This window comes from Glandiceps talaboti, chromosome 7 (genome assembly GCF_964340395.1).
Source record: "Glandiceps talaboti chromosome 7, keGlaTala1.1, whole genome shotgun sequence".
NCBI lineage: Eukaryota > Metazoa > Hemichordata > Enteropneusta > Spengelidae > Glandiceps > Glandiceps talaboti.
This window is the reverse complement of record NC_135555.1, coordinates 9,535,573-9,561,889: the sequence shown is the minus strand read 5'-3', so window position 1 is coordinate 9,561,889 and position 26,317 is coordinate 9,535,573. Positions and strand designations below refer to the sequence as shown.

General features: G+C 35.8%; 1 protein-coding gene across 3 annotated transcripts in view; it reads right to left on the bottom strand.

The window, feature by feature from the left end:
* Positions 1-26,317, bottom strand: part of LOC144437538 (putative G-protein coupled receptor CG31760) — a 165,054-nt gene that overhangs the window by 68,365 nt on the left and 70,372 nt on the right. For all 3 annotated transcript variants that reach the window (XR_013481018.1, XM_078126485.1, XM_078126486.1), the window contains exon 2: positions 17,685-18,543. Coding sequence is in view for 2 of the 3 variants with exons in the window: in XM_078126485.1 (XP_077982611.1) it covers positions 17,685-18,396 (712 nt within the window). In the remaining variant the exon portion in view is untranslated. The remainder of the gene's footprint in view (positions 1-17,684; positions 18,544-26,317) is intronic.

Sequence of the window (26,317 nt, the reverse complement as noted above, 5' to 3'; positions counted from 1 at the left end):
AGAGTAACATCAGCGATATATTTTCTAAGGACAAGAATACTTTTCAAAGCTACAAATAACTCACAATTGTTTTTATGGATGAGATGACACCCATGATACAACTCTAAGATAGCCGGTAAAGGACGTACGATTAGCGATATTAGATTAAAATTAACAGCACATCAATTTGTCATGTAAAACATATTTAAGAAATTAGGTTAACAAGAGATTTACATGAAATCAATTTTGCTAACATATTATGATACGTTATAAGGTCGATGTAGATACCACATGCCATTGCAACGTATGTTGATAATTGTTCAGGGAGAAAAGTAATTTATCATAACGTATGACACTAGAAGCGTTATTTATAGATATAAAAGATTACGAAATGCGTTAAGTTTACAGTACTAGGTGATATTGCAGGCAGGTGGTAACTATTGAGAATATTTCTTTAGCACACAATTTAATTACAACATATTCATCAAACCTTGTATAACAGTGTTGGGCTCAAACGTTGTGTTCTTCATTTTCAGACTGTTATTTACGATCATTCCTCTTTATCATGACTCAAACAATGGGATTTGCGATGGTAAAGTATACCGGGTAGAAATACGTTTGTTCCACGACACAGCGTTTATTCCTTTGACCATGAAGACATTAAGTCTCGTCCGCACATGGACGTAAATACATTGAAATGGTTCGCAGCATGAAAGATGAGGTTTTCTTTAAAACGCACTTATGTTGTAGAATATTCGCAGTGGATTTTGTATATAAAATATTAATCTTTTAATAATCTTAATTATTCCTGTAACGGATGAGACGTCTTTGAGAACCTGTCTCTTCCTATCATCATCACTTTTCAAAAAGAAATACAATTTCGCATTCAGGAAGCCTGTGTGCCAGTGTGCGTAATTTCACAAATTCATGCACAAATTACTTTTTCATTTTCGAACACAATCCTATTAAACGACGCTGATAAATGTTTAAATAATTATATAATATTTACGGTGGGTTTCTTTTCGAAACAGATTTGTCATGTCTGCGTGGAGATAACTGGGACCATGTTTTAAAAATAAGTGATTTGGAGCTGGAAGGCTGCAAAAACACAAAGGCGTATACTCAACTATGTACTTGCCCTAGCTAGCATAACTGTATGTGTGAATAAGCGTAATGTAGGTAAAATATCTCTATTCTTACCAACATCCGAACTTTAATATCATTCTGGTCTATCAAAGCGTTCTATTTTCTCGCGCAAATTTATCGACAGACTATAGGGTGGTACGTTGTTGCATTGATCTGGCACTTAGGGCTGAACATGCATAGGATAAAACAGAAATACAAATACAATAGTATAGATAAAAATTGTGGCATGACTGAATGCATTGACAGCAAGTCATTCCTTCAGATCAATGGCTTCCATCATATTGACTATCTCAGGATAGATGCATATTCTTTCTGTCTTTTATGACCTACATGGCACAAACCATAGGTCAATCGTAGATCAATGTCTCCGTAGTACATATTTGCGATATGTGATACGACTCTCGCGTGAGCCTATAACCAATCAAGCATTTCCTTGTCTTGTGAGTGATCATTTTTGTAAGGAATCGAGTCAAACCGGAAACTGTCATACTCTCCTTCGCCAGTCTATATCTTTCTATATATCTGTCTATTGTACTCATTTTTTTCTTCTGTTATCTTTATCTCACCGTCCGTTCGCCAGTACACTTGTCTGACTGACTGACTGACTGACTGACTGACTGTATGTATGTATGTATGTATGTATGTATGTATGTATGTATGTATGTATGTATGTATGTATGTCCGCCCGACCGTCCGTTTGTCGTCTGTCTACCGGCCATTCTGGCCTCACATTCATGAATTCATTCATTCATTCATTCATTCATCCATTCATTCATTCATTCATTCATTCATTCATTCATTCATTCCTCCTTGTTTCTGCACCCATCCCCACAAACGTCCTAAATGCAGGTCAGGAGAGATGTTTATGTTGACTCATCGCATTCAGCCTAAATGTGAAAGAACTGCTTAACAAAGAAATCATAACCACATAAGGATGACAGACGGATGCGGCAGTGAACATATTAAATAACTCACTTACACGTCACCAAATGTTCAACAGTAATCCTGAATACACGTCACGTACATCAGCGATTTATCTATAGACCCGTCTATCACAGTCAACCTAAAAACATGATTATTATTCTTTTGATGGTCACATCCATCTGTTTAAGTTATCTTTATAAACTCGTAATGGTTTTTACTTCAACAGTCTGCAAGATGGTATTTCATGTTTAATGGCAGGAGATGCTGCCGCTAATGTGTCTAACAGTGCACTTAAAACCTTTCAATGGTACTACACACACATTTTACTGAAAGCGTCAGTACTAATCACTGAGTGGACACCTTGTCATATTCCCTATGGGAGAAATCACATAGTTTTTTAAAAATAAGTACAGAATGGAGGTAAAGGCCACCAAACAATAATTCATTTCATATTTCAGCCCCCCCTCCCCCAGGCTAGCTTTGAATTAAAGTCTTTAACTTTAGGTGATGATATTTTTAGGCCGCACATAAATCTTTGAATACTGAATAATCTCATCGAGACTAGCATGCAAATAGGAAGAACACGTTTTTTACGCACGATTGACATATGGCTTTTCTAAGCAGCGATCTCGACCTCTCAAGCCGTAAATCATGCATTCAGAAGTTTTGTTTAAAATAACACAGGTCATTAATATCTGTGTCATTAATCATATTGAAGGAACGTCACACGCGGGCATCAAATTGTCTGCTTTAAAAGGAGGGATAGTGAATACTTTTCTGTATGATAAATTGTGATTGAACATAACTTCAAATAATACGGAGATGAAAGAACCGTATGGAGAATTGGTATACGGGAATAAAAACACCATCTATTGAAAACGTGAAGATGAAAGATCGCTCATGCGGTCAATTGATGAGAAATCTGTTTCTATTATTTCATAGTCTGTCTTGTCTATAAGACTGGGGACAGAGGAAATGAAGATTTCATTTACCATAGTTTGACGCACTATAAAAGTATTTGTGCATCTGTGAACAACAAATGATGAATGCACACAGTATAGGTAAAACAACATGACGTTTTACACACGCTGTTTTCTATAATTGGTGAATTAATATATAAGACGTTGAAATCCATCTCTTAAATTGAAATCAAGCTGTTATAAATACTTAGTATTTTCTGAAGAACTAAAGGACTGTAGTTGTCTGATGCACGTGGGCACCTCGGCGTCCCGTGCTACGAAAACCTAGCCAGTAACTAAGTACGCACCGAACTTTGTTTCTGGCAGTGAGTGGAAATATGCATGGTTTACGAAGGATAGTGCCTTGGTGATTGTATTGCCATGCAAATTAGCTAAATGCAACATTGCTGTTGGAATTGGCATGGGTAAAAGCTTACATAGTGACAATGCATCGTATTTGTCAACAGACGTGCCCTTCAACTGGACATGCGCATCAGACGACCAATATCCTTTAAACAAATCTTAACAAGTCTTCATAGAAGACATTCTCCCTCAAATGTAACTGAATGGAGACATGATTTAAAAGAAATTGGTGGCAACAAATAAATACTACAAAGTGTCTTTCATAATGCAGGTAATTGTTGAATTTTAGTAACTGAACCTGAATATCCAGGTCTAGGTCAAAGGTCAGTGTCTAAAAAGAAAAATCAAAAACCTTACAACATAGGGGTAGACATTTTAATGTAGTCTCCATGTATTAACGTTTTTGAGTTAATTTGTAAGTCATGATTGTTCACTACAAAAAGCACCGAAGTAATGCATATTTATGTTTATCTGGTTCTACATTATCTGTAGACATGATCTAAAAGACATTAGCCACACATAATTGCTACAATGATTCAAGTTGTTTAGTTATGCAGTATGAAATATAGTGATTGTTTACTACAAATATGGATGCCATTCAGTAAACATTACATGAGCACCAAAAATAATGCTTGTATATCCTTCTTTATTTCAATATTACTTGTAAACATGATTTAAAAGAAATCAAGGTCTCCAATGATAGCTCGCATCTGATAATATGGGGTAGACACTGGAATGGAGTCTCTGTTCATTACAATTTTTTAGTTATGCAGTAAATAATGGTTTCAACTACAAATATGGCCGCCATTCAGTTAAATTAGCATATATCAAAAAACAAGTTCATGTCCCACATGATATGTCACCTTTGTGTTAGGTTTGAAAGAAATATGATATCGCATGTCAGAGAAATGGGGTATTACCGACGGACGGACGCACGAATAGACGCACGCATGGGACGGACGGAACCCATTGTAATAGCACCCTCTTGGGGGGGGGGGCGCTAAAAAGGCAAAAGGTAAATGTATAACAATGAAACAGGCATGGAAAGAAATTAATTCATGTTAGAATGTCGACGCAATAAATGCAATTTATGAATTCAATCATAAGGTGTCGTAGAAGTCAGTAATATTGACACAAGAAATGATATTAATAAAAACAATCACGAGGGTTTACTTTTAGCAGTTGTAAAATTTGTCTAGATTTATTCATACACGTTTCTTCCATTATTGCTGCTAGTATTTAATGTTTTAATATTCGTTTTTCTTTCCACTTATTTCATATCAACATATTAACTATTAAACCTTAAAGTTAATAGTCGGCAATCACCCAGTCATATAGTGATTTGTCTTTATTTGAATCTGTGATTTATATTACCGTGAGGCGTCTATTCGGCGTACAATTCAGGGGCATTCCATTCATCAAAAACCTAAAACAGCGTTTGATTTGTACCATTCAATAAAGATTTTCACCCCAAATACGGTGTCAGGTGAATGCTTGGGGAAACGATTTTACGATAATTTGTTGTTGAAGAATTTTGTCAAGAGTGTAATGCATTAACATATGTTAAGTAGTTTTGCTATTTCGTGTGTGTGGCCTACTATTGCTTAAAACATTGAAGCTAGAATCATTACAACTCAAGACATGAATTGTGAAAGGAGTTGACGCATTTTCTGCTCAGCATTAGGGGGATTAATGTATATTCTGATTTCACTACCAGGTCCCGATTGCAAGGTCTATCCAAACAAGTAAATATGTCCAATGACGCCATCGAAAGGCAAATATGATTTATATCTTTTATATGTATTTTGACAGTTATAATAACAGGTATTGATAACGAGTCATGTGGTATGATGTGTACAGATATGTCATAATTATATGATATGATATTTGTTACAAGATATGATATGATAGTATAAGATAATATAATGTGAAATGAAATGATTAAGAGTTTTTTCCCTTGATCAAGATATTTCTGGAAATCAGTGATTACGTGCAAAAGATAGCTAATCAACATAAACAGAAGACAATGCGAAGAGAATGCGCCGAGTACATTGCATAGACATTTTGTGACGCTGGTCACAGAGCGCATTACCACAGTCACAGACAGATGTTATGATAAATGTTAAGAATAATTCACTCATAAACTTTCATTAGACAACTCTTGGCTTAAAACACGTAAACAATGTTGGTTAATCTGTTGAGATAGAAGTCAGTTCCTGACTAAGTCTTTTAGAGATTCTATCAAATGACAGTTTCTTGGCCATTAAATGATGCTGAACCCATAATAGATTTATGTCCCTGCAGGCAATATTCGCATGTGATGATCTTTATACCATCTATTTTTGTATTTAAGATGGACAGCGCCTTGGGGACAAATTTCACTGAAAATCAAAATTCTTAAATCTCTCTATACTTATGCCAGCTTGCTTCTGCTTACTTTAAAATTATGGAAGACATGTTGGGGGGGGGGGGTTTCCATCGTTTGGAATGTGCAATCTTTTATTTACCCTTTGCGTAACGCGTTAATACAGTATTCAGCAGACATATTGGATTCTAAAAAAATTAAAATAAGTGGGGTAGGTAAATTTTTATCCTATTTTATTATATTTGTTTGTTTTCATGTATGAATGTCTTGTTCAGGTTTTCCATTAGTTTCCAAATGGTCTCTGTGTTGTTTATTTCTTCCTGTCAGATGTACAGCCATTACAGATTGGAAGAATAGTTTATATTGTCATTTTAAGTTGATGTCAGTTTCCGCACCCACCATTTCTTGCGAGACTTCACGATTTTCGCTATTTTATTATTATTTTTCTTGAATACGTAAAGAAAAAGTTTAGGGTCGGCGTGAAAAACTAGGTGGGGTCGGGTAACCAGAACCAAACAACTTTTTTTTATTTGGCCTAATCAGTTGGACAACGAAAGAAGACAAATTATGATATAAAAAATGTGATATGTAAATTTATACAATGTGAAACCCTACTCATACTTGTTCACACTGAGATACTAGCATATCGCTTGTAAACATATACGACTAAAAACAAGCTTATGTAAGACGTATAGGAGTGTACTTTGTATATTGAATATAAGATTTCAATGATCTAAATAGTGGTTTGTTCACATCGTATAATTTATGATTCAATGAGATTTTTACGACCAGGATATAGTAGCAGCTGCAAACCAACGGCTGCAAGGCAAATATATACATTTCACATTAAAATGATTTCACTCAGAGTGTAGCAGGTGTGTTTTTTCACTTGACACTACGAAAAGTCACGCTGTGATTACGGCAATGACTGGTAAAGCGACTACTGCTATTCGTCAATATTATGAATGTAATAAAAGTGTCTTTTACGACGATCATTTTTTAAATCCAAGGATACGTATGCTATAAAATTGGCTTTTGAGTAAATAACCACCTATAGAAATGAGAAATGGGAGTTTTGAGCTTGGCAAACAACCAATATTAACGATACACGAACAAGCGCAGTACTTACATATACAATACAATTGGAACCACTTCAGTTACAATAAATCGTTTCACAAAAAATCTTACCAACTAATATTGCTACATTACAATGTCTGGCTCCATGAAATTCTAACTAACATTGCTACAGTTTATCCTTTGGTTTGTCAAAATTCGTGTGAACAGTAGCTACATTTTATCGTCTACCACGACAAAATTGTTACATTTGAATCCATTTGCATACCTGATAAAAGTAAACATTGTTACAATGTATACGATTTGGCGACGATCTGCTAAGACAGTGGTAGCTCACGCAAAGAACATGTAGTGCTGTTGATAAGCTTTCCAAATCCAAATAAGATGTTTGACAAGCCAACGATAAAATGTAGCAATGTCAGTAACATGTTTGTTGTGCGAGACTGCGTTTTGTTTCCAGTCAACTGGCTTCTATTGTAATTATATAACTCCATATCATACAAAGTAACGTGAAGTAATTTTAATCAAATTGTAAATTTCTGTCATCATCCCCCTTGGCCTCGTTCAAGAATACTTTATTAATAAATATTATTCATAATACATGCATATATCATACTCACAATTTATTTTGAATGGAACGAATACTATTTTCAATACACATCCGGGGGTTTGTAGTAATGACGATAATGATAATAATGAAGAGATTTATATAGGCGAATATGTTGATCGATCATATGAAAGATGTGTGTTCTTACTCACCTACCTACCTACCTACCCACCTACCTACCTACCCACAGTACATGTAACAGGGGATTGTATGCACCAGAAGTCCACAAGCAAAGCTTTGGGCGCAGACTATACGAGCACATCATTAACATTATTTTTGAAAAGTATTGCGTATTTCATGTCTGCTAGTAATTTGTCAAATACTGTTTCACTATTATAGACAACTATATCTTCCGAGCATATAAGTTATTAAAAAAACCCCGGCCACACGCGGTGGACATATTCAATTAAGTGGTCGTTTAATGAAAATATTACTTTCATATTCAATTTTGCTGTTTATCATTACATTATGCACCCTGAGAAAAAAGAAACTCACATCCGAAAAATTCTGATAAATCATTTATAATTGATATTTTTAAAAATAAATTACGTTAATCGTCGATATCATGTCGGTTTTCTTTAAAAAAACAAATTTATATACAAAATCGCTGTGCTGACTAAGAGAAGAATGCAGTTCATTTGCTTTCATTTGGGTTTTCGATATCTTTATGATGTGTCATTGTGTAGTACAGGTAGGAAACCAATTTGTAGTAATGAGTTTTTCGAAGGATATTTGATTAGATGTCCTAATGTGAGAACATTAATACAATAAAAGTGTCTTTAGCGTGACTCACATGTCCAAGTTGCCCTGAAATGAATTAAAGAATCGACTTTCACTAACTATTGTTCAACTACACACCAGACTCAGTTTTACGTGTGGATTATTACCAGAGTTGAATTTGTTTTCAAAAATCAACATTTCCTATCATCTTTGTTATGTCATTCTCATTATTAAGGAAGTGTGATTCACTGATGAAAGGAGGAGGCTGCCTGGCGTGCAATATACAACATGCATTTTACTCGATAATTCGATATAAGGGTGCATACCATATGATAAAATAATAAATTAGAATTGTTATGGTGAGTGTTATAACGAGAATACATATAAACCCTGTACACAAATATAACACTAAACAAGTCACGGGTGTTATATTTTGCGGGAAAAATAAACACACAAATAGGAATGGCTCTTTAACAGACAAGGTTTAGGCCACTATATAGGGTCTGAAGATAAATCGATGTGTGATATACACATCAGTCTCTTTGTATTTTTACAGGATGCGAATCTTTGTTTTTGTTCTAAAATATCTAGTTTTTCCCGAAAAAGAAGCACAAAATATTCGCTAGCGCTGTGTTATTCAAGAATTTTGGCGGACTCACAAGGCTAAGTATTGTTGCATTGATAACATCAGGTTGACAAACTTTATTAGTTAGCCCAAAACTCACACATCGAAGTAAACTCTTCCCGCTCGGAATGCTGGGCTGACATTTGTCATTTTAATATTGTCAACGCTTCGAATGATGGCTACTCATGCAAATTTGAAAAGCAATATAGGTGGAAATGTCGGCTCATTATCTGACTTGCCGTGTTTTGCTCACGACTGTATAAGCTGGTAGAAACGGAATGGGGATGCCATGCCATGGGGAATAACAGCGATGCCCTGTCTATTGAGTCCTTAACGCTTCATCGCATTGCAAGGCTGGAGACGCAAAAAACAGTTTGAATCTTTAACAATCGAGTCTTAAATCCGTTTCATATCAAGATATGCGTCACAGTGACAATTGAAATGTTGATATTCCAGTCAAAATTTATGATTTAAATACATGGCAAGTGGTGTTCACAAAAGTTACTTTCAGGATGACATTTGCAATTTTATCAACACATCGTTATGGACATGCGCAGAGATAAGATCAAATGATGAAAAAATTACGACTGACGACTGACTAATAAGTAATAGTGCACTTTGCCGTAAATCACTACTTCTCAAACAAATATAGTTTGACAAGTTTGAATTAACTAAATAGCTGCAAATGAAAACCAAACGCAATAATTTGTATGATTTCTGTACTAGCCCTGACAATGAAAACTCTGTTTTGTGGACTTGTACAATGTGATGAATATGGCATGCTTTGTATAATTTCACACGTATACATAGCTAATTGAGGTTGTTAATATGATATAAAGTCAGTTCTGAAAGGAGAAAGCCACTCCAGGAAATAAACGTATTTGCATAAAATCCGAGTTCTGAAGAGTCATGTCATGATTGTACATGACATAAATTTTGCTCGGTTTACAAGTAACAACAAATTGTAATTCTTTTTCACCTCTATTGCTCTTTCATTGGTGCACCTTTATAGTCATGGATGTTAACATATATGACTATTTATGAGATGTAACATGCATATTCATGACTCCTAAATGTTCTTTTCCTTCAGATGAATATGCATTGCACATCTAATAAGTAGTCGTGTCTGCTAAGACCCATTACCCAATTGTGCGCCACTGACAGAACAATGGAGGTGAAAAAGTGTGTTAATTTGGTGTTTCCTGGCAACCGAGCGTAATTTATGTGATGTGAACTTACTAAATGAAACCATTCAGAACTCAAAGTTTCTGAAATTACCTTTATATCCTGTAGTGGCATTCCCCTTTAAACGATCAAATATCAATTCTCCATAAACATGAAGAAATTGTCGAAACTACTTACTGTCGATTATGCAACAAGAACATTTCTTAGTAGTTTTTAGATGTCAACAGAGTCCGTTCCTATATTTGGGTCGTTATACACGAAACCGTTATTGAAACCATGCATCTACATGTACGGGCTATGAGATGACAAGTCATGAATCACTGTCAAACAAACGCTTTAATCGAAGTGTGTAAACAAATTGGTTTTTAATCACTTTGACTACCTTTATCTAACAGTGACTGATAATTTGTACAAACAGGTAATCACACCAAACAAAAGACCATCCCTATTTGGTAATAACTCCAATTAAAATAAGACGATTGATCGAGCTTTGACGATTGCTGCTAGTCTCATGACCACCTGAGCTGTATTTGAATTTGTCAAATCTCACTAAAGTCACGTTCTACAATATACATTTTGTTTGTTTTCAATCCCCCCTGAGTACACATTTCTGATCAGTGTGCTTACTGCACGTTTTTTCCATTACATTTTAAGAGCTTATTTTTAGCCAAAAAAGATTAAGCTAACGAGGAAAGAGAATAAACTAATAAACGAATGATTTATTGGCTAACAAAAGAAACAAGAAACAGCCATCACCAATCCAAATTACAAATGGTAAACCAACAAAAGCCAACAAACGAAGCACATTATATTACAATTAACCGAACCGAACTCAACTGTACTGCAGAGAACTGACCCGAAGTACTCTGCACTGCACTGCACTGTACTTCAGTAACACTACACCGTACTATGCTCCACTTCACTTCACGACACGACACTACACTACACTACGCTACGCTACACTACGCTACACTACGCTACACTACACTACACTGCACTACACCACAATACATTTTACTAGACTACACTACACTACACTACACCACACCACACCATACTGCACTACACAACACTGCAACAACCCACACTACAATATATTTCACCACACCACACCACACCACACCACACCACACCACACTACAGCAAACGACACCATTATACATTTCACTTCACTACACTACACCACACTACACCATACTGCACTACACTACACTACAACAAACCACACTATAATATATTACACCACACCACACTACACTACGCTACACCACGTCACACATCAAATATCAAATATCTGGATACCATAAACGCTTAAAAAAATATGAACATTTTTGGAGTAGAGTGGGCAAAAATGAAAACAAAAATGAGAACTTTTGTAAACAATAAGCCTAAGCAATATAATTTCTTTTGATTCTCCGAAAGCAAGATTTTACTGTGTCTTTTTGAAATCTAGGTCAGAGTCGCGAATGCTACACTTAGTCAATCACTAGTCATTAATAACTGATGACAGTAAAGCTAGCTGCAAAGTCCCCAGAGGTCATCAAATATGTCTTATATAAGTCCAGAAAATAAATGATTCACAACACTTCAGCATTCATTTAAGAAACAATTACATCAGAATCCCATTTTTTTATTTTGCCATCTAGAAGGGCACTGTGGAGATGCTGTTGGTCATTCTAGGTTAGTTGTTATTTTATGAAAATTTGTTCAACGGTTAATTGGCGTTTTTTCCTCCATTAAGGAAATTGTGACGTCAGGCCAAATACAAAGGAAATGCACGTTTTAATTTTAGTCACGTGTTCCTCGTAACTACAAGTGAAGGCTGAAACGAGTCGCACGACGTGATATTAAAATTGTCAAGCCAACTCTTCAAATACATGAAGACTGATATAATATTTTTGCTACAGATTAGGTTTAGATGTTGCCGATGTAACCTAATTAGACAAATTCATTTTATGTTTATTTTAGAGCTTGCCTAATTCTAAAATAAAGAGACCCCTGGGTAATCATTTTAGGAAGTTCACCTGTCTCTGAAAAAGCATTCGATCAAATGTATTGAAAGTAGGACTTGGTGCACTGGAGCGACACGAAGCATTAATTTGTGCTAAACAAGTGCGAATGTGACGACAGCGAAGCAAGCCTAACGCTTATAACTACAATACGTGTTCCTTCCGTGTGTTAGTTACCACGTCGGTAGTTTCAAACAATCTCCGCCAGGCGGTCTCCATTGAAGATCATTGCAGACCAAATGTCTATGCATCAAAGTCTTTGCCGCTGCACAGTTCACTAACATTTTTCAATTCCGTAAAGCTTCGAAAGATCAAATGACATTTTTTTTTCAATTTTACTGCACACATGTAACTGTGAATCAGCGTGCATGTAAAACAAAAAGTCAAAGAATTTTGTTTGGTGATTTCGAGTCAGGTTAATATACACCAAGTGTTTATGTACTACGCCGCGGAATAATAGTACGCTGTGAAATTGTTTGCAAAGTGACAGCGAATGAATAGCGGCAATCGCCCGTAAATGAATCAAGTGTGAATGACGAGAAAGCAGTTTGACTAAAAGTGATTATGCTCCTACCAACCATATAAGTGCAATACGTTCTGGATGTGTTCTAGAGAAAAAGTGTATGAACTCTATTTTGCTTTCAAATTGACCATCAACTATAATACTTATAAAGTAATATTAAAATGAATTGAGTTGTAAACTTCGCACCCTCTGCTATCAAACAAAACAAAATCTATAAGACTTCTGTCTAGCCAAAGCAGTCTAATTTCTATGAATTCAGTCCCATGGAAATAACCATAATGCATTACCTACGTATAGTGTAATCCATAAAACAGATAGCGATCCCCGTGGGCATTTTTTTGTAGAACAGGTGTACTTTCTCACAAAACAGTGTTTACTAGATACTGTTTAAAAACAGAAACAGGTCACTTTCTCGAAACGTTTTGTTGAAGTAAATATCTTGCCAGAAATCGTCTTAAACAATATAATGTCATATTCTGTCTGTTAGTGTGAAGGTGCAAACTCTCTGCCATGCTGGCTTAACTCAGCAATATGGACATACCCCTTAGCAAACCTCTATGGTAATGTCTTAGTAAATGTTATTGGAAAAGAGTTCAGGTGAGCCTGCATTTTCAGCTCTTTAATATTGATTGACTATTTCATTCTGTTATTTCATATATACCGTATATTTCGTTAAAATAACCGGACGGTGCAGTTATTCATATTATGGACTTTTGGGTTCATTAAATATTCATGTGACAAAAGACAAACAACGTTGCTCTTTATATATCACGTGACTTCTGTTTTAGGATAGCGAGAAACTTCCTACTTTTTTTTCAAAGGTCAACTCGACATTACGAGATAGGCAAGCACTCTCGACGAGTTTGAATTTACTTTTCTCTTCTGCTTGCTGCAATACGAACGGCATTAATGGCTGAACTTACGCTGATTCGGTCGTACGCATTTCTCCCTGGATCGTTAACGCGGCATTGTTACGCAGATATCAGACCATTACATAACTAGATACATAAACTGGCTCGATCACTATACATTTATAGAAAAAACGCACTTCAAAAAACCAACACTTTTTGAAGCCTGTTGGAAAGTGTCACGAGATCCCGATTATGAATTATTCACAGTCTCACGACAAATGAGAGGTGACAAACACAGCTTTCGCCTTACGACATCTTAGGAAGTACTAATTTATAAAAGGTAAATTTGTTAGCTGCTCAATAATGTCCTAGTCAGCGGGAAAAATAACCCGGATAGGATATTGAATAACATTGTAATCACTCCGTAAAAGAAACGACTCTATTGAAATAAATCTGTCTTGTTATAAATGATTGATCAGTCGTGGAAGTAGTCAGTTGGACAGGAAGTGGTTTCAGAATATGGCAACGTCGAAAACAGAAACAAGGAATGAGCAATTACTTAAGGATTTATCATAAATTTTCTGCCACGACATTCCCGGATGTTTTAAGTGATGAATATTTCATAACATTATTGAAGATCGATGTTGATAATGGAAATGGTTACTTGCCGATATTTATAGTTACTGTACAGGGCTACTTTGGCGCTGTAACTCAAGTTTGTTGAGAAACATTTGAACTCCGTGATCAAGGCTTTTGAAACACATAAATGAAGGTCATCTCCGCAAGGGACCTCAATATTAATATCAGCATGTATATATATATATATATATATATATATATATATATATATATATATATATATATATATATATATATATATATATATATATATATATACATACATAAATATGAACACATTATATATATATATATATATATATATATATATATATATATATATATATATATATATATATATATATATATATATATATATATAACGATAGTTGTATGTTATCAAGTTTGTAAGGATATTAATATCACTTCAAGGATATAATGTTGTGTGCTTACAAAGGGGACGTAATATTTATGATTTAACTGTAAGACCCAATGGGCATTATTCGTTATGGATATCACTTCAGTAGGTTTCGTCTGTCAGGCCATTAATTAAAGTAAATGCAACATATTCACTGATTTTATTTAACGTTTGGGACATGCTATGTATGGTTGATTTTTCGAAAAAAAAAATTGATGGCTGCTGAATTTGATTTTATATTTTCTACCTTGTACCTTCAGTGTGAATTTAGAAATAAATGAGTATTTCGTCTCTTTGCAACTACATGTAACGCCGATCACATTTTCACATTTCACATTTGTTTCTGAGTTAGAAAACATTCAGTGATACATGGTTGGGAAATGTGTGTTATATTTGTATAAATTGTGGACTTATTATTTGATTCTTATCTCGCTATATTGTAGTCTAGTATTTTGAAACTGCAATGTGAAGATTAACTTTTCTCTCTTTTTACAACACCTACCACCTAGCAATGATTGTGTGGCTCATAGTCGATTATTAACACTAGCACAATATCTATTAGTGTGTCAAAAGACACCCGAGGAATAAAAGTTGTAAGAATCAGCTTACAATCAAGACAGGATGAATCGAAAGAACTTCTTATTACTCATTGTTCTCTTGGTAATGCCAATCGCTGCCTATGGCTTTAGACAACACTCTAATCACATTTGAAGTGATACGTGGGTGTTGTAAGCGAGAAAACATGTAAAGAACATGTTAAAAGGATTAATACAAAAATCGACGGCTATACACTTGTTTTCGAATTCGGAAATGCCCGAATATTTTACCCCGAAGGTAGACATATGACTAGTTCGTGTACCCGTGTGACATCAGAGTTCCTTGCTTGATATTCAATATCATCATTATAATGGAACTATTATGTCGGGGCGGTTTTACATGCAACGAGAGGAAGCACTTGAAGTCGAAGCGTACCGAAGATTGGCGAATGTGCAGTGGTCTGAAAAGCAGAACGAATACGCTAAATGGGCGATAAGACAAAAACCTAGAGTCTCGATGAAGCGTTGCAACTATTGCATAATGAATAGGACTAGACTGTTACAGTTGTCACCGTTGATGTACGGGTACTCGATGGAATACTTCAAATGTATGTAGCACTCTAAGCAATGCCATCAATACACAGTGTGTCAACCACTTTCATCGAGTCTAGATTCTGTGCATAGATCGTAGTATGTAGACATTGTTAGTTACGTATTGTCCGAATAATTGCCCTCTTCAATCTATAAAGAGACACTGTGTACATGCATCATAACGGAACAGTATTATGCGAGTTGTGCTGCATGCCACAATTGTACACGATTACTGACATTTCGCTATTTTTACTATAACGTCATCCAGCGCCATTCTTCATTTTGGATCTAATGCTTGGCATTTCACTCATTACTTATGAACTTCATCCTTCTCAATTGAGCCAAGAACATGTATCCCTAAATGTCTGAATGTAAATTTTCAGAAACTGTAAAACTGTTTTGTGAGCAAAAGTAACGTGCAGAACATAGTAGCCCATATTTTTCAACATCCAACATCAATTTATATTGTCGGGTGTGAAAAAGATCATAAAATGCTGTATCAAAAACAATGTGGAATGAAAATGGGGGCTTTTATATCCAACGCATATAATTTTTTATTTCAATTACAAGTGAAGAGAACTAAAACCGTATCGTAAACTGAGAAGACCGGTAGATTTAAATTGGAGTTCGTAAGTCAGATGGAGAGTTGAAATTCCAGGGCCACCGAGTTCGTATTCCATTCTGTAATGCCTTGTCTGGCATGAAGAATTGAAAATGAAGCAATGTAACCATGGCAACAAATCTTTAGTTGTGGATGTAAGCAAGACAGGAAAATTCAGAGATAATTATTTCCCGTTTGCTCGGAAAGACGCATTCTCGTTGACAGTAGATTGTGACGATCCTAATCTTATACCTTATCAATGATGTCATATTCGCAAAATTCTAAATCTTTGAGAAATTTCGCTTTCCTTTTTCTGTTGGGGTACCGGGTGAAGACGATACTGGTGAATACAGTGGAGGCGAATTGATACAGAGATAAGACCCGTACGAAGTCTCGTTCGTAGCTAAACACAGATGTAATTAAATAAACATATCGGAAACTAATGAAGTAGTTAATGATCTGTGAACTTAATTTTGCTACATACATTTGTAAATCGATCATTGTAAAATGAAATATGAGTGTATCGCGCGTTATTTATTGTGCGTCTTCAATTTTAAAAATTGAGCATGTTCTTTGTTTCGCTGCAGGTAATAAAATGTGAAGGCGGTTGACGAGGTGTGTCATTTCACAAGGCCGTATAAATATACGAGACTACTGTGTTTTATTGGTGAGCTATATCAATACGGTACAGTGTTTAAAGTATACGCAGCTTATTGGAGTAGCAGTTATTATCTTAGGAATGTACCCGTAAGCCAACCCAAAGACTCCTGTGTTCTTTAAAGTATGATATGATATGATACGAAGGTAAGCACAAAACATCTAGAATCAACGAAATCTGATGTCATGTTCAAAGAAACACCATCCGCGTATATCACTGGATTATGTTTAAATACAGACTGGGGTGGAAAATAAAATATACGCAGGCGGTTAAATATAGCTTCTGGAGATGTATATTGATTAAACAACTATCACTGTCTTTACAGCATATGTTTTCGAAGTTTCCACTTCAAGCCCCTGACTTGCTATCATTAAACAATCCATAACAACATCTCCATAATTTGATATGGCGATCAAAAGGTCTTCAAAGCTTCCGAGCGCCACGGCCATTCAAGATTTCCACTTATCTACCATCAACTCTAATCACAAAAATTCGAACTTGTTCTAGTTAACTTGCTAATGATGCTGGCAATGCATTTCATAAGCATACTTACGTTAACGTTTGTAACATACAAAACACAAAGAGGGGCTTCACGCTAGAAGAACTGTTAAGTTCAAGGTGAACGGATACACAACACAGCTACAGTTGCACTGTTATCATTACTTCTTCATACAGCGTTACATGCATAAAATGTGTTTAAAGTACATTGATACACCGTGGATTTGTAATCCCTGACAGAATCCCAGCTAGATGTCAACAAGGGTTTTGATATATCGGCGACTGTCGACTTCATTAGTGCATGACAGTGAAGATGCCCTGCTCTCACAGGCGGAATGATCAGAAGTTGACATGAACTGCCCGCGGCTCAAAAACAAGATAAACTACCCTAAAGGTGAAATAAAATTAAAAATATGATGAACGTCATAACTTACCTATAGTTTGATTGTAATTTTTTAAGAGCTCTTCTGCTTTGTGTTTAGCCATAGAAAACCATTCAGACTCGTTGTTTAAGTACGGATACTCTACCGATAGATCTTTAGCATGTATACTCCGGTCTGGTAAACGATGTGCGTATGGACAGAATTCTTTTAAATTTTCATATTCCCGAAAATCGTAACAATTTCCAGCCGCAAAAATAAGATCGTCACTATCAAGTAGAGATCTAACCGCAACATAAAAGAATTCTTGTGTTTTTTGTACTCCAATTAAGGCGGGATCTTTCCAAACTCTTGTCAAGAAATTGGCAAAATTCACAGCTAACTGGGCCTGTGTCTGAAAACGATCCGTGTTGTATTCCCCCGGTGGTAAGCGTTGGCCCGTACCACGCTCACAATTCTCGATATTTTCCTGGACTTCCTCCACGTAACGCAAAAACTTGACGACGGTGTCGTCATCTTGACCACTCCTATTCATGTGTTTCTGGTATTCGTCTCCTATGTCGGTGTCCGGAGACCAATTGGTGATAGCACCGCTCGTTGATGACGAACGCATGACAGAGTCGGTCTCAAAAGTCGACGACGATAATGATAACGACGACGATCCAAGCCTTCCATCTTGCGTCACGGCATCCGGTGTCGTAGACTTTGAAACAGTGAATAAAAGTGATTCAGCTGAGATCAGAAACATCAAAATCCAAATCATCATGAAGAGTGAATAAAAAATACAACGAAGTGATGTCCAACTTTGTGGTCAGGAAACCAACTCAGACGGTAAAATGGGGATGTATTCAGGAGAACTATTCAGGAAGATAAGGTAATACTTGACCATGTATCACGCCAACCTCCAACACGTCTGAAAGGAAGCAGAAATCGAAAATGGAATAAAAAATAATACTGAGGGATTTAAAGGGGAGACGAATCTATTGTCTAAGAGGGGTGGATAGGATAATATGGAGATGGACTTAAAACGCTGATTAGCATGCGCGCGCATGCCACATACTATGGGAGTTGCTACCCAATGACTAAATGAAGTTACCCGAGACTCGCTACAACTTTTATAGCTACAACTGTATATATATTTTGGGGTATATTTTAGTTTTGATATTTGACATACCCAGAAATACTTTTTTTAGGACGCCAGTAAGTCACTTATTAACTCACAGTATGTATGTATGTATGTATGTATGTATGTATGTATGTATGTATGTATGTATGTATGTATGTATGTATGTATGTATGTGTGTACGTACGTACGTACGTACGTGTACGTTTAATTAAAACATCTCCAAATATATTTCCACCTTGCCACCCTATTTGGTGATTTAAGAAGATAACGGATTACCATGCAAAGTCACTGAACTTCCACTCTGGATCAAATACGATAAGCAGATAAGTTGACAAGTCATGTCTTTTAACTTATATCCACTACATCCTTATAATATGTGGTAAGTAAGGATTAGCGTAATCCAACAGACGTGTTTTAATGGCCAGGGACAAATATACTTCCTCCGAGAATAAATTTGAAAAAAAAAATTGCATAGCTTTGCTCTTTATCATGCTTTCGCCTGACTGACACGTATATGTAGGAACAGTTGAATAGACCTACTCAACATCATTTCCCTACTGACCAGCGACTATACTTAGATTGCAATTAAGTTTCTCGTAAAGAAGATGAGATATAAAATCATGTGAGGGTATTTCGATCCTCTACGGTAAGCCATAACCAATTCACATTATAGTTAAACCCCCTAAGTCGGTGGTTCAAAATATAATAATCTTAATGAAGGTTATAGAAAATGTCTCATAGCCTATGGTGTATGTTGTGCATCAAGCATTATTTGCCAAACTTTGATCGACAAAAGTCCTTGACTTTGTCCACCATTAGTAGGACGGAACATCAATCATTAATGTTATACACACATGTACTATTTAATTAACTATTTCAACAAATATGTAACTGAACAAAACATACGTATAGCGTTTACTTTCGCTCTTTCATTTGACAAGTGAAATGATTAATCTATGTGATTTTGGATAATGCAAAGACTCTTAACAGTGAGACATAGTTTGAAACATATGGTTAAAAAATGTATTATATGTTTGTATGAAACTGGTGATAGACGGGTGAGGTCATTCAGCAAGAATAACTTCTATGGTATTGATTTAGCAATACTGGTATAGCTGCTTGTGCACTAACAAGGTTGACATGATTACGACAAATGTATCCCTGGAAACTCACTTATAATAACGACACTAACTAACCAACTCAGACGACAGAAAGAGCGCGGAAAAAAGCGCAGACGGATAAGTTGCATGACATAAGAGTTTATACATGTGTTTGATGAAATACATAGAGACACACAGGTGCAGCCTTTGGAACACTCAGAGTAATACGGGAATCTCGTGCAGTTTGACGGGTTCTGATGATGTACTGTAGTATATGGAGGGCAGCAAGGGCACATACGTAGCTTAACATGTACAAAGTGAATGCAATGCGATACAGTGTACATAGGGATGACAATTGACAACAATGCGGATACATAGGGATGACAATTGACAACAATGCGGATATTAAACGCGAAGTTACAATATGAGGGTTAAGATGAAAGACAGAATTCATTTATAAGATTCACTGGCGACTTCAGTCACTTTAGAGTTAAGGTGAATAATGATCAGCAATTACGGAAGAAAATATATAGTATATACATACTTAATGATTGATGAAAGAGATAAAGATGTTATAATCTAATACGATTGTTTTACAATATTAATATATGAACAGGGCTGCCACTGCGCCCTCTAGCATCGTTACTAGATCCTTTCTTTATTCTCTTCCCATTATCAAATGTCAGTAACGAATTAATATCATAAGAAACTTTTAACCATTGTATAGCTAAATACCAAATCTTTTAGAGTGTACTAACCTTTTAATGTGGTGTATTGTTGAAATTTTGACAACATCGCGTACTTAAGGGGCCAACTATTAGGATTAACCAGTTAGGGTAAACGAGCGAGAGATTAGAACAGGGTCATGCCATCAATTTGAGTCTGCTTTTAAAGACAGGAACAACCGCAATTATTGAATGTTTTCTTGATTTTGCTTTGCAAACATCCACCTGCTTCGAAATAGATTTAGAGCTAGAATTCCACAAGCGATGCTTTAAATTGATCCAGATGTGGCTTGCTACAACAGAGACATACTTATAACCGATTATTCCATTCTTTCGTAGTGCTGTCCAAATTGGTTAGAATATGACAACGAAAAAGCCTTAAATGTCCAGTAGCCCCATTAATTTATAACGATTTCATTCTGATGGTAACCGTGATGGACAGGGTGCTTTGTCCTGCCATGTCAGGTTTATTGACCAATTGCGAGTCTCGTATCAATTCATTTTTGTTAACCCATGCGTGTGCTCTAAAAGAACATTTCTGTGTGACTGAAAATGTGACAGACAACACAGTAAGAAGATTAAAACCGGAAATCCCTGACATGTCACATTGAAATAATGCCTTTCATTGCCATTTGTTCGCTTGTAATAACCACATCATGTTCATCCAGCATGGTTCCATATGACTATAACTTTGTGTGTGTGAAAGTATATATGGCTACAACACAATACAAGTTTACATACATTACATACATTGACATTATACATATATGTATACATGCCGGCCATGCCTGCCTGTCTATACCTGCCAGATTAAATGACAAACATACATGCATGCATGCATACATACATACATACATACATACATACATACATACATACATACATACATACATACATACACACACACACACACACACACGCACGCACGCACGCACGCATACCTACGTACATACATACATACATACATACATACATACATACATACATACATACATACACACATACATACATACATACATACATACACACATCCATCCATCCATCCATCCATCCATCCATCCATCCATACATACATACATACATACATACATACATACATACATACATACATACATACATACATACATACATACATACACTCAGTGTCTCCATGTCTCCTTTTTATACTTGCTGATATAAATTTTAATATAATGTTACCTGTACACATAATATGTCCTTATTCAAATTTCGATCAGACATTTATTCATTAAGCTCTTCTGGATATTACCAGTTTTAAATTGGATGATTTTAGAAGATTTTATTGCATCTAGGTATACTTAAGCAATAAACCACCCCCTGGGGATGGTATACCAAGAGGTTTTGACCAGTGAACGAAATATATGCACGAGCGATAGCGAGTGCATATATTGAGTTCACTGGTCAAAACCGAGTGGTATACCTTCCCCAGGGGGTGGTTTATCGCTATTATATTATACCAGTATATTGAAAATATCGGAAACAAGATAAGAACTAACGTTTCCTCGTTTCATATGCGCCTCTGTGTCTAATTTGCATAACAATAACGCTGCTTTTCAAGACAGCTGATCTTGGCCTTAATGTGAACGTCGTGCAGCGACTGGATTTATTTTATCTGCTCGTCGTTTCTAGGGATAATCTGTACATTGATCGGCTCATTAAAAGTGCACAGTGATGAATAAACAACCTGTTTGACTCAAGGTATAAACTTGAAGTGGTTTATTAAATACAGCGTGCTTCGATCGTTCCCGGCCGAATACGCGACTCGGTGAAGTGAGACGATAGCATGGCGGCAGGTTGATATTTACAATGTATTTATATTACTGGAAGTTACGTCAGTAGATTTTCCGGTTTGAGGATTTCCCTCTCGGATTGATGACTGATACTCTAGGACAGGATCCCAGACAAATTTCTATTTAGATTTAGATTCACTTGCTTCGTTTTTATGACAGGACAGGACAGCTCACCAATGTTTCCACTCCAGCCGCGCCGAGGCTGGGACCGCGACCGATCTCGTGCATGCCTAGCGCCTTGATCTTAGTACATGCAGAAGGCGATGATTTGAACAAATACGCGATGACTGGGTTGCTTTCGAAATTTCCTTCATAATTTCTCATAAAATATTGTCTCATTGAGAGAAAATCCTCCTCTGACAATTCGAAGAGTTCACTATCAGTATCACGGCGGACTACAACTCAATGCTCGTAGACGAACAAAATTTGGACGCGTGCCAGCAGTGCATTATCGTACCAGCAGTGCATTATCACTCGTTTTAGACGCGCTAGTTCGATGTCTAGACCAATCAGATCCCTCGATTTCCACCATCAATATACTGGTATAATATAATATCGATTTTTGCACAGTTTCTTTTATTATAGTTTACCCAAGAATTAAGTTTTGTGTACGCGATCGTGACAACGATTCATGCCTGACGGCGCTTGACAACAATTTGATCAACAATTTGATTTGCTGTTTTACCACCTGCCTGTTAAGTCTTGCACTCCCATTGTTTATTGTATGTAAGGATAGAAATCAATAGTGTCTTCGTCACTTCGGAGTAGAATTATATGTTTCGAAAGTAGGACATACAGATATGCAGCTTACTAATGAATTAATGTTTTACACTGACACGGATCGAACTATTAACCTAACCCGTAGGCAAATTTGAAAACACTTGTAAATCGCAATGCCGCGAGAACGAATAACACATTACTGAGGTAGTATAAATTGACCGAGATCATATTTGCATGCACACTTTCTCTTATCATATTCGAACAATAATGTTGAATTTTATACCCATCTATCTGTCTGTCTGTATGTATGTATGTATGTGGTATGCCACAGTAAAAGTTATCAATACCGACATTCAAAACAGACTACAGGAAAACCTAGCACCATCACAGAATGGAACAATTTCCCACCAGACAGTGCAACTGCAGGAACACTTGCCGCGTTCAAGTCTGAAGTGGCATCACTCTTGGACAGCTAAATACAACAAATTCAATATTTATTTACCATTTATTTTTCTTTTATTTAATTATTTATTTACTTTGAATTAGAACTACTTTAATTGATCATCCTCATTTTTGTTGCGCACTCACTGGCAAAATCTTCAACATGTTGAAGGTGGTCTGTAGTGGAAGAAGAAGAGGGAGAAGACTAATGTATTTTAAAGTGAATAGATGGCTGCAATACACTTCTTAAGGCCATATCTCGAGTTCCTCAAATTCAAATGTCTCAACTGAAATATTCATAGCATGTTATCTCCTAATGTCATTTTTTTGACACCCACGTTATAAACATCAGTTTAGTTTAGGATACGGCTTTGTCTTGCAAGAAAACTAGTAATATAAAGCAATACTTACTAGTACATTTTTAAAAAAGAAATTGATTATTACGTAACTTAATCACGTCTTTGTAGATACGTAATCACTGCGATGTCATTAAGTGACATTATCACGATCACGTATTCAGGTTTGATGATATGAATGATTAAGTAATTCTCTTTGTATATCATTATCTCTGTCAGTGGAAAATATTGATGACATGGCGCAATGGTAATCCCTGTATATATTTCACGAAAGATAATCTAATGTGTTACTATTCAAAAGTACATGGGCATTTCAGACGCAATGATACTATGCATGAATGGCGTCAAAATTGGCAATCATTCATGTTGCTGTAAGTGTATCTGCATACTTAGAATATCTGCAAGAGAACCTTTTGTTCTCACCAACTCTCTATACAATTGACTGTAATTTGTCACCATAGCATCTAACCATGTGTATTATTCCACCTGATACAAGAATATAATTGAAGTATAATGCCATCTATTTTTATAGCAGCCTGAGCCAAATTCCCTTGTGTTGCTAGAGTTGAAAATGTACTGTCGTGATTGTGTTCAAGTAGTGTGTGCCTATGGGTAGCATACTATGTGAACAGGTCACACCCGTGTTATACATAGCAGGTGTACAGATGTTCAGTCTCCGAATCTTAATAAATGGAAGGCAATTTCAACTTTATTGTCTAGATATCATTTTGATTAATTGGCAAGCTTTTGGCGCACGTGACGATTTTTAATAGGATGACTCCTAGAGAAATTCGCAAAACTGTTTGCAACGAACTCTTCAGACCACAGAATGTGCGTTCAAAAACATATACGTACACGATGTGATATTTTGATGAATCATTATTTTAATAACATATTTTAATCAACTGTAATTGTATATTTCATATAGAAATATCATTTTAAAATGAAAACTGAATGGGACTTAATGACATCAACTGTCATTGTTACTTTGTAAAATTAATTTAATCAATTCCTATTGCTGACGTTTACGTTATGAATGGTTTGACGACTTGGTGAACATTCCTTTCAAAGTAGTGATTTAGCTAAACAACGCACAGAGACACGTGCGCTTTGAACTCTACTACGTACATAAAGTATATAATATTAATAATAATACATACATTGCCAAAAATGTGACGGGTAATAGTAAATTAACATTAAACTTAGAATTAAACCTAAATGATGTGACATCACCATGGATATAATCTGCGCTGCTTTTGATGTGAAACATTTCTATGTTAACCTTAGATACATGTACAACATTTACGGAGCCATAACTGATAGCAGACAAAGATAACGAAGTACAGTTATAATGATATAGTAGTTATTATATGTCGACAGGGAGTTAATTATAAATCTTGCCATGCCAATAACATTGCCCCAAGGTACAGATGATATGGTTAAGAGAACTTTCCTAGTTAAGATAAATTCTAATTATGCCAGGAGAAACACTTATTTTCTGATGACTTTACTTGAGAAAGAAAGCCCTTTAAGGCAGTATAAATGATGCTTAAAAGTTTTATGACAAAAGTCATAAATTAGCGAACGAAAATAAGAAACAATTACGTTATTATCTAGAAGAAGGATGGATAGTTCTTGTTTGACGGTTAATAAGTGAGTTTTCTCTATGTGGTAGCATGAAGGCGCATTCAGGCAAATGCTACGTGTACATAAAATAAATATTTACACTGTGCATTTTTGTATTATTGCTTAGTGGTTATATGTGTTCACGTTATGAGAACTCGTTTTTTTTTAATTTCAGTATCCACGAAACAAATAACGCACGTCCACTTCTCATACTCAATTTTGCATATAAAAATCAACACCTTAGACAACCAATAAACGTCTTTCAGGTAAGTGATTACCACTTTGAAAATTCGCCAAGACAAGTAGGAAAGTTTAGTTTGTTTGGGACGATGGACGTGATAATGCCAATACAGCAAACACTTGGGTAGGTTAAATGCCTAGAAAACAACACAAATAGTGCATGATTTGTTTTTCCATACTGATCGATAAGGAAATGTCATAAATATTTTCATCGTTTTGGGAAATGTTTCTGTAAATTGCATGTTTGCACTTTTCTTATGATATTACAGACGCTATATTCTACGACAAAGTTTAAACTTTTAGGTTAGTTTAGTTACGTTTAAACAAGGTTTTACACGACTAGCACACGCAACTTTAGTATGTTCGACTCAGTAATTGATAACATGCTGGATTGATCGGTTGGTAAAATAATTGGTGGTCTGATGATCTGAGAAACCACCTGAAGTTGTGATTTTGACTGTATATGGTTGCCTAGCAGCGCATTGCGCAGATAGGGTAAATAGCATAAGGCATTGATGAGGTATACGAATACAGGGTTCTTACGG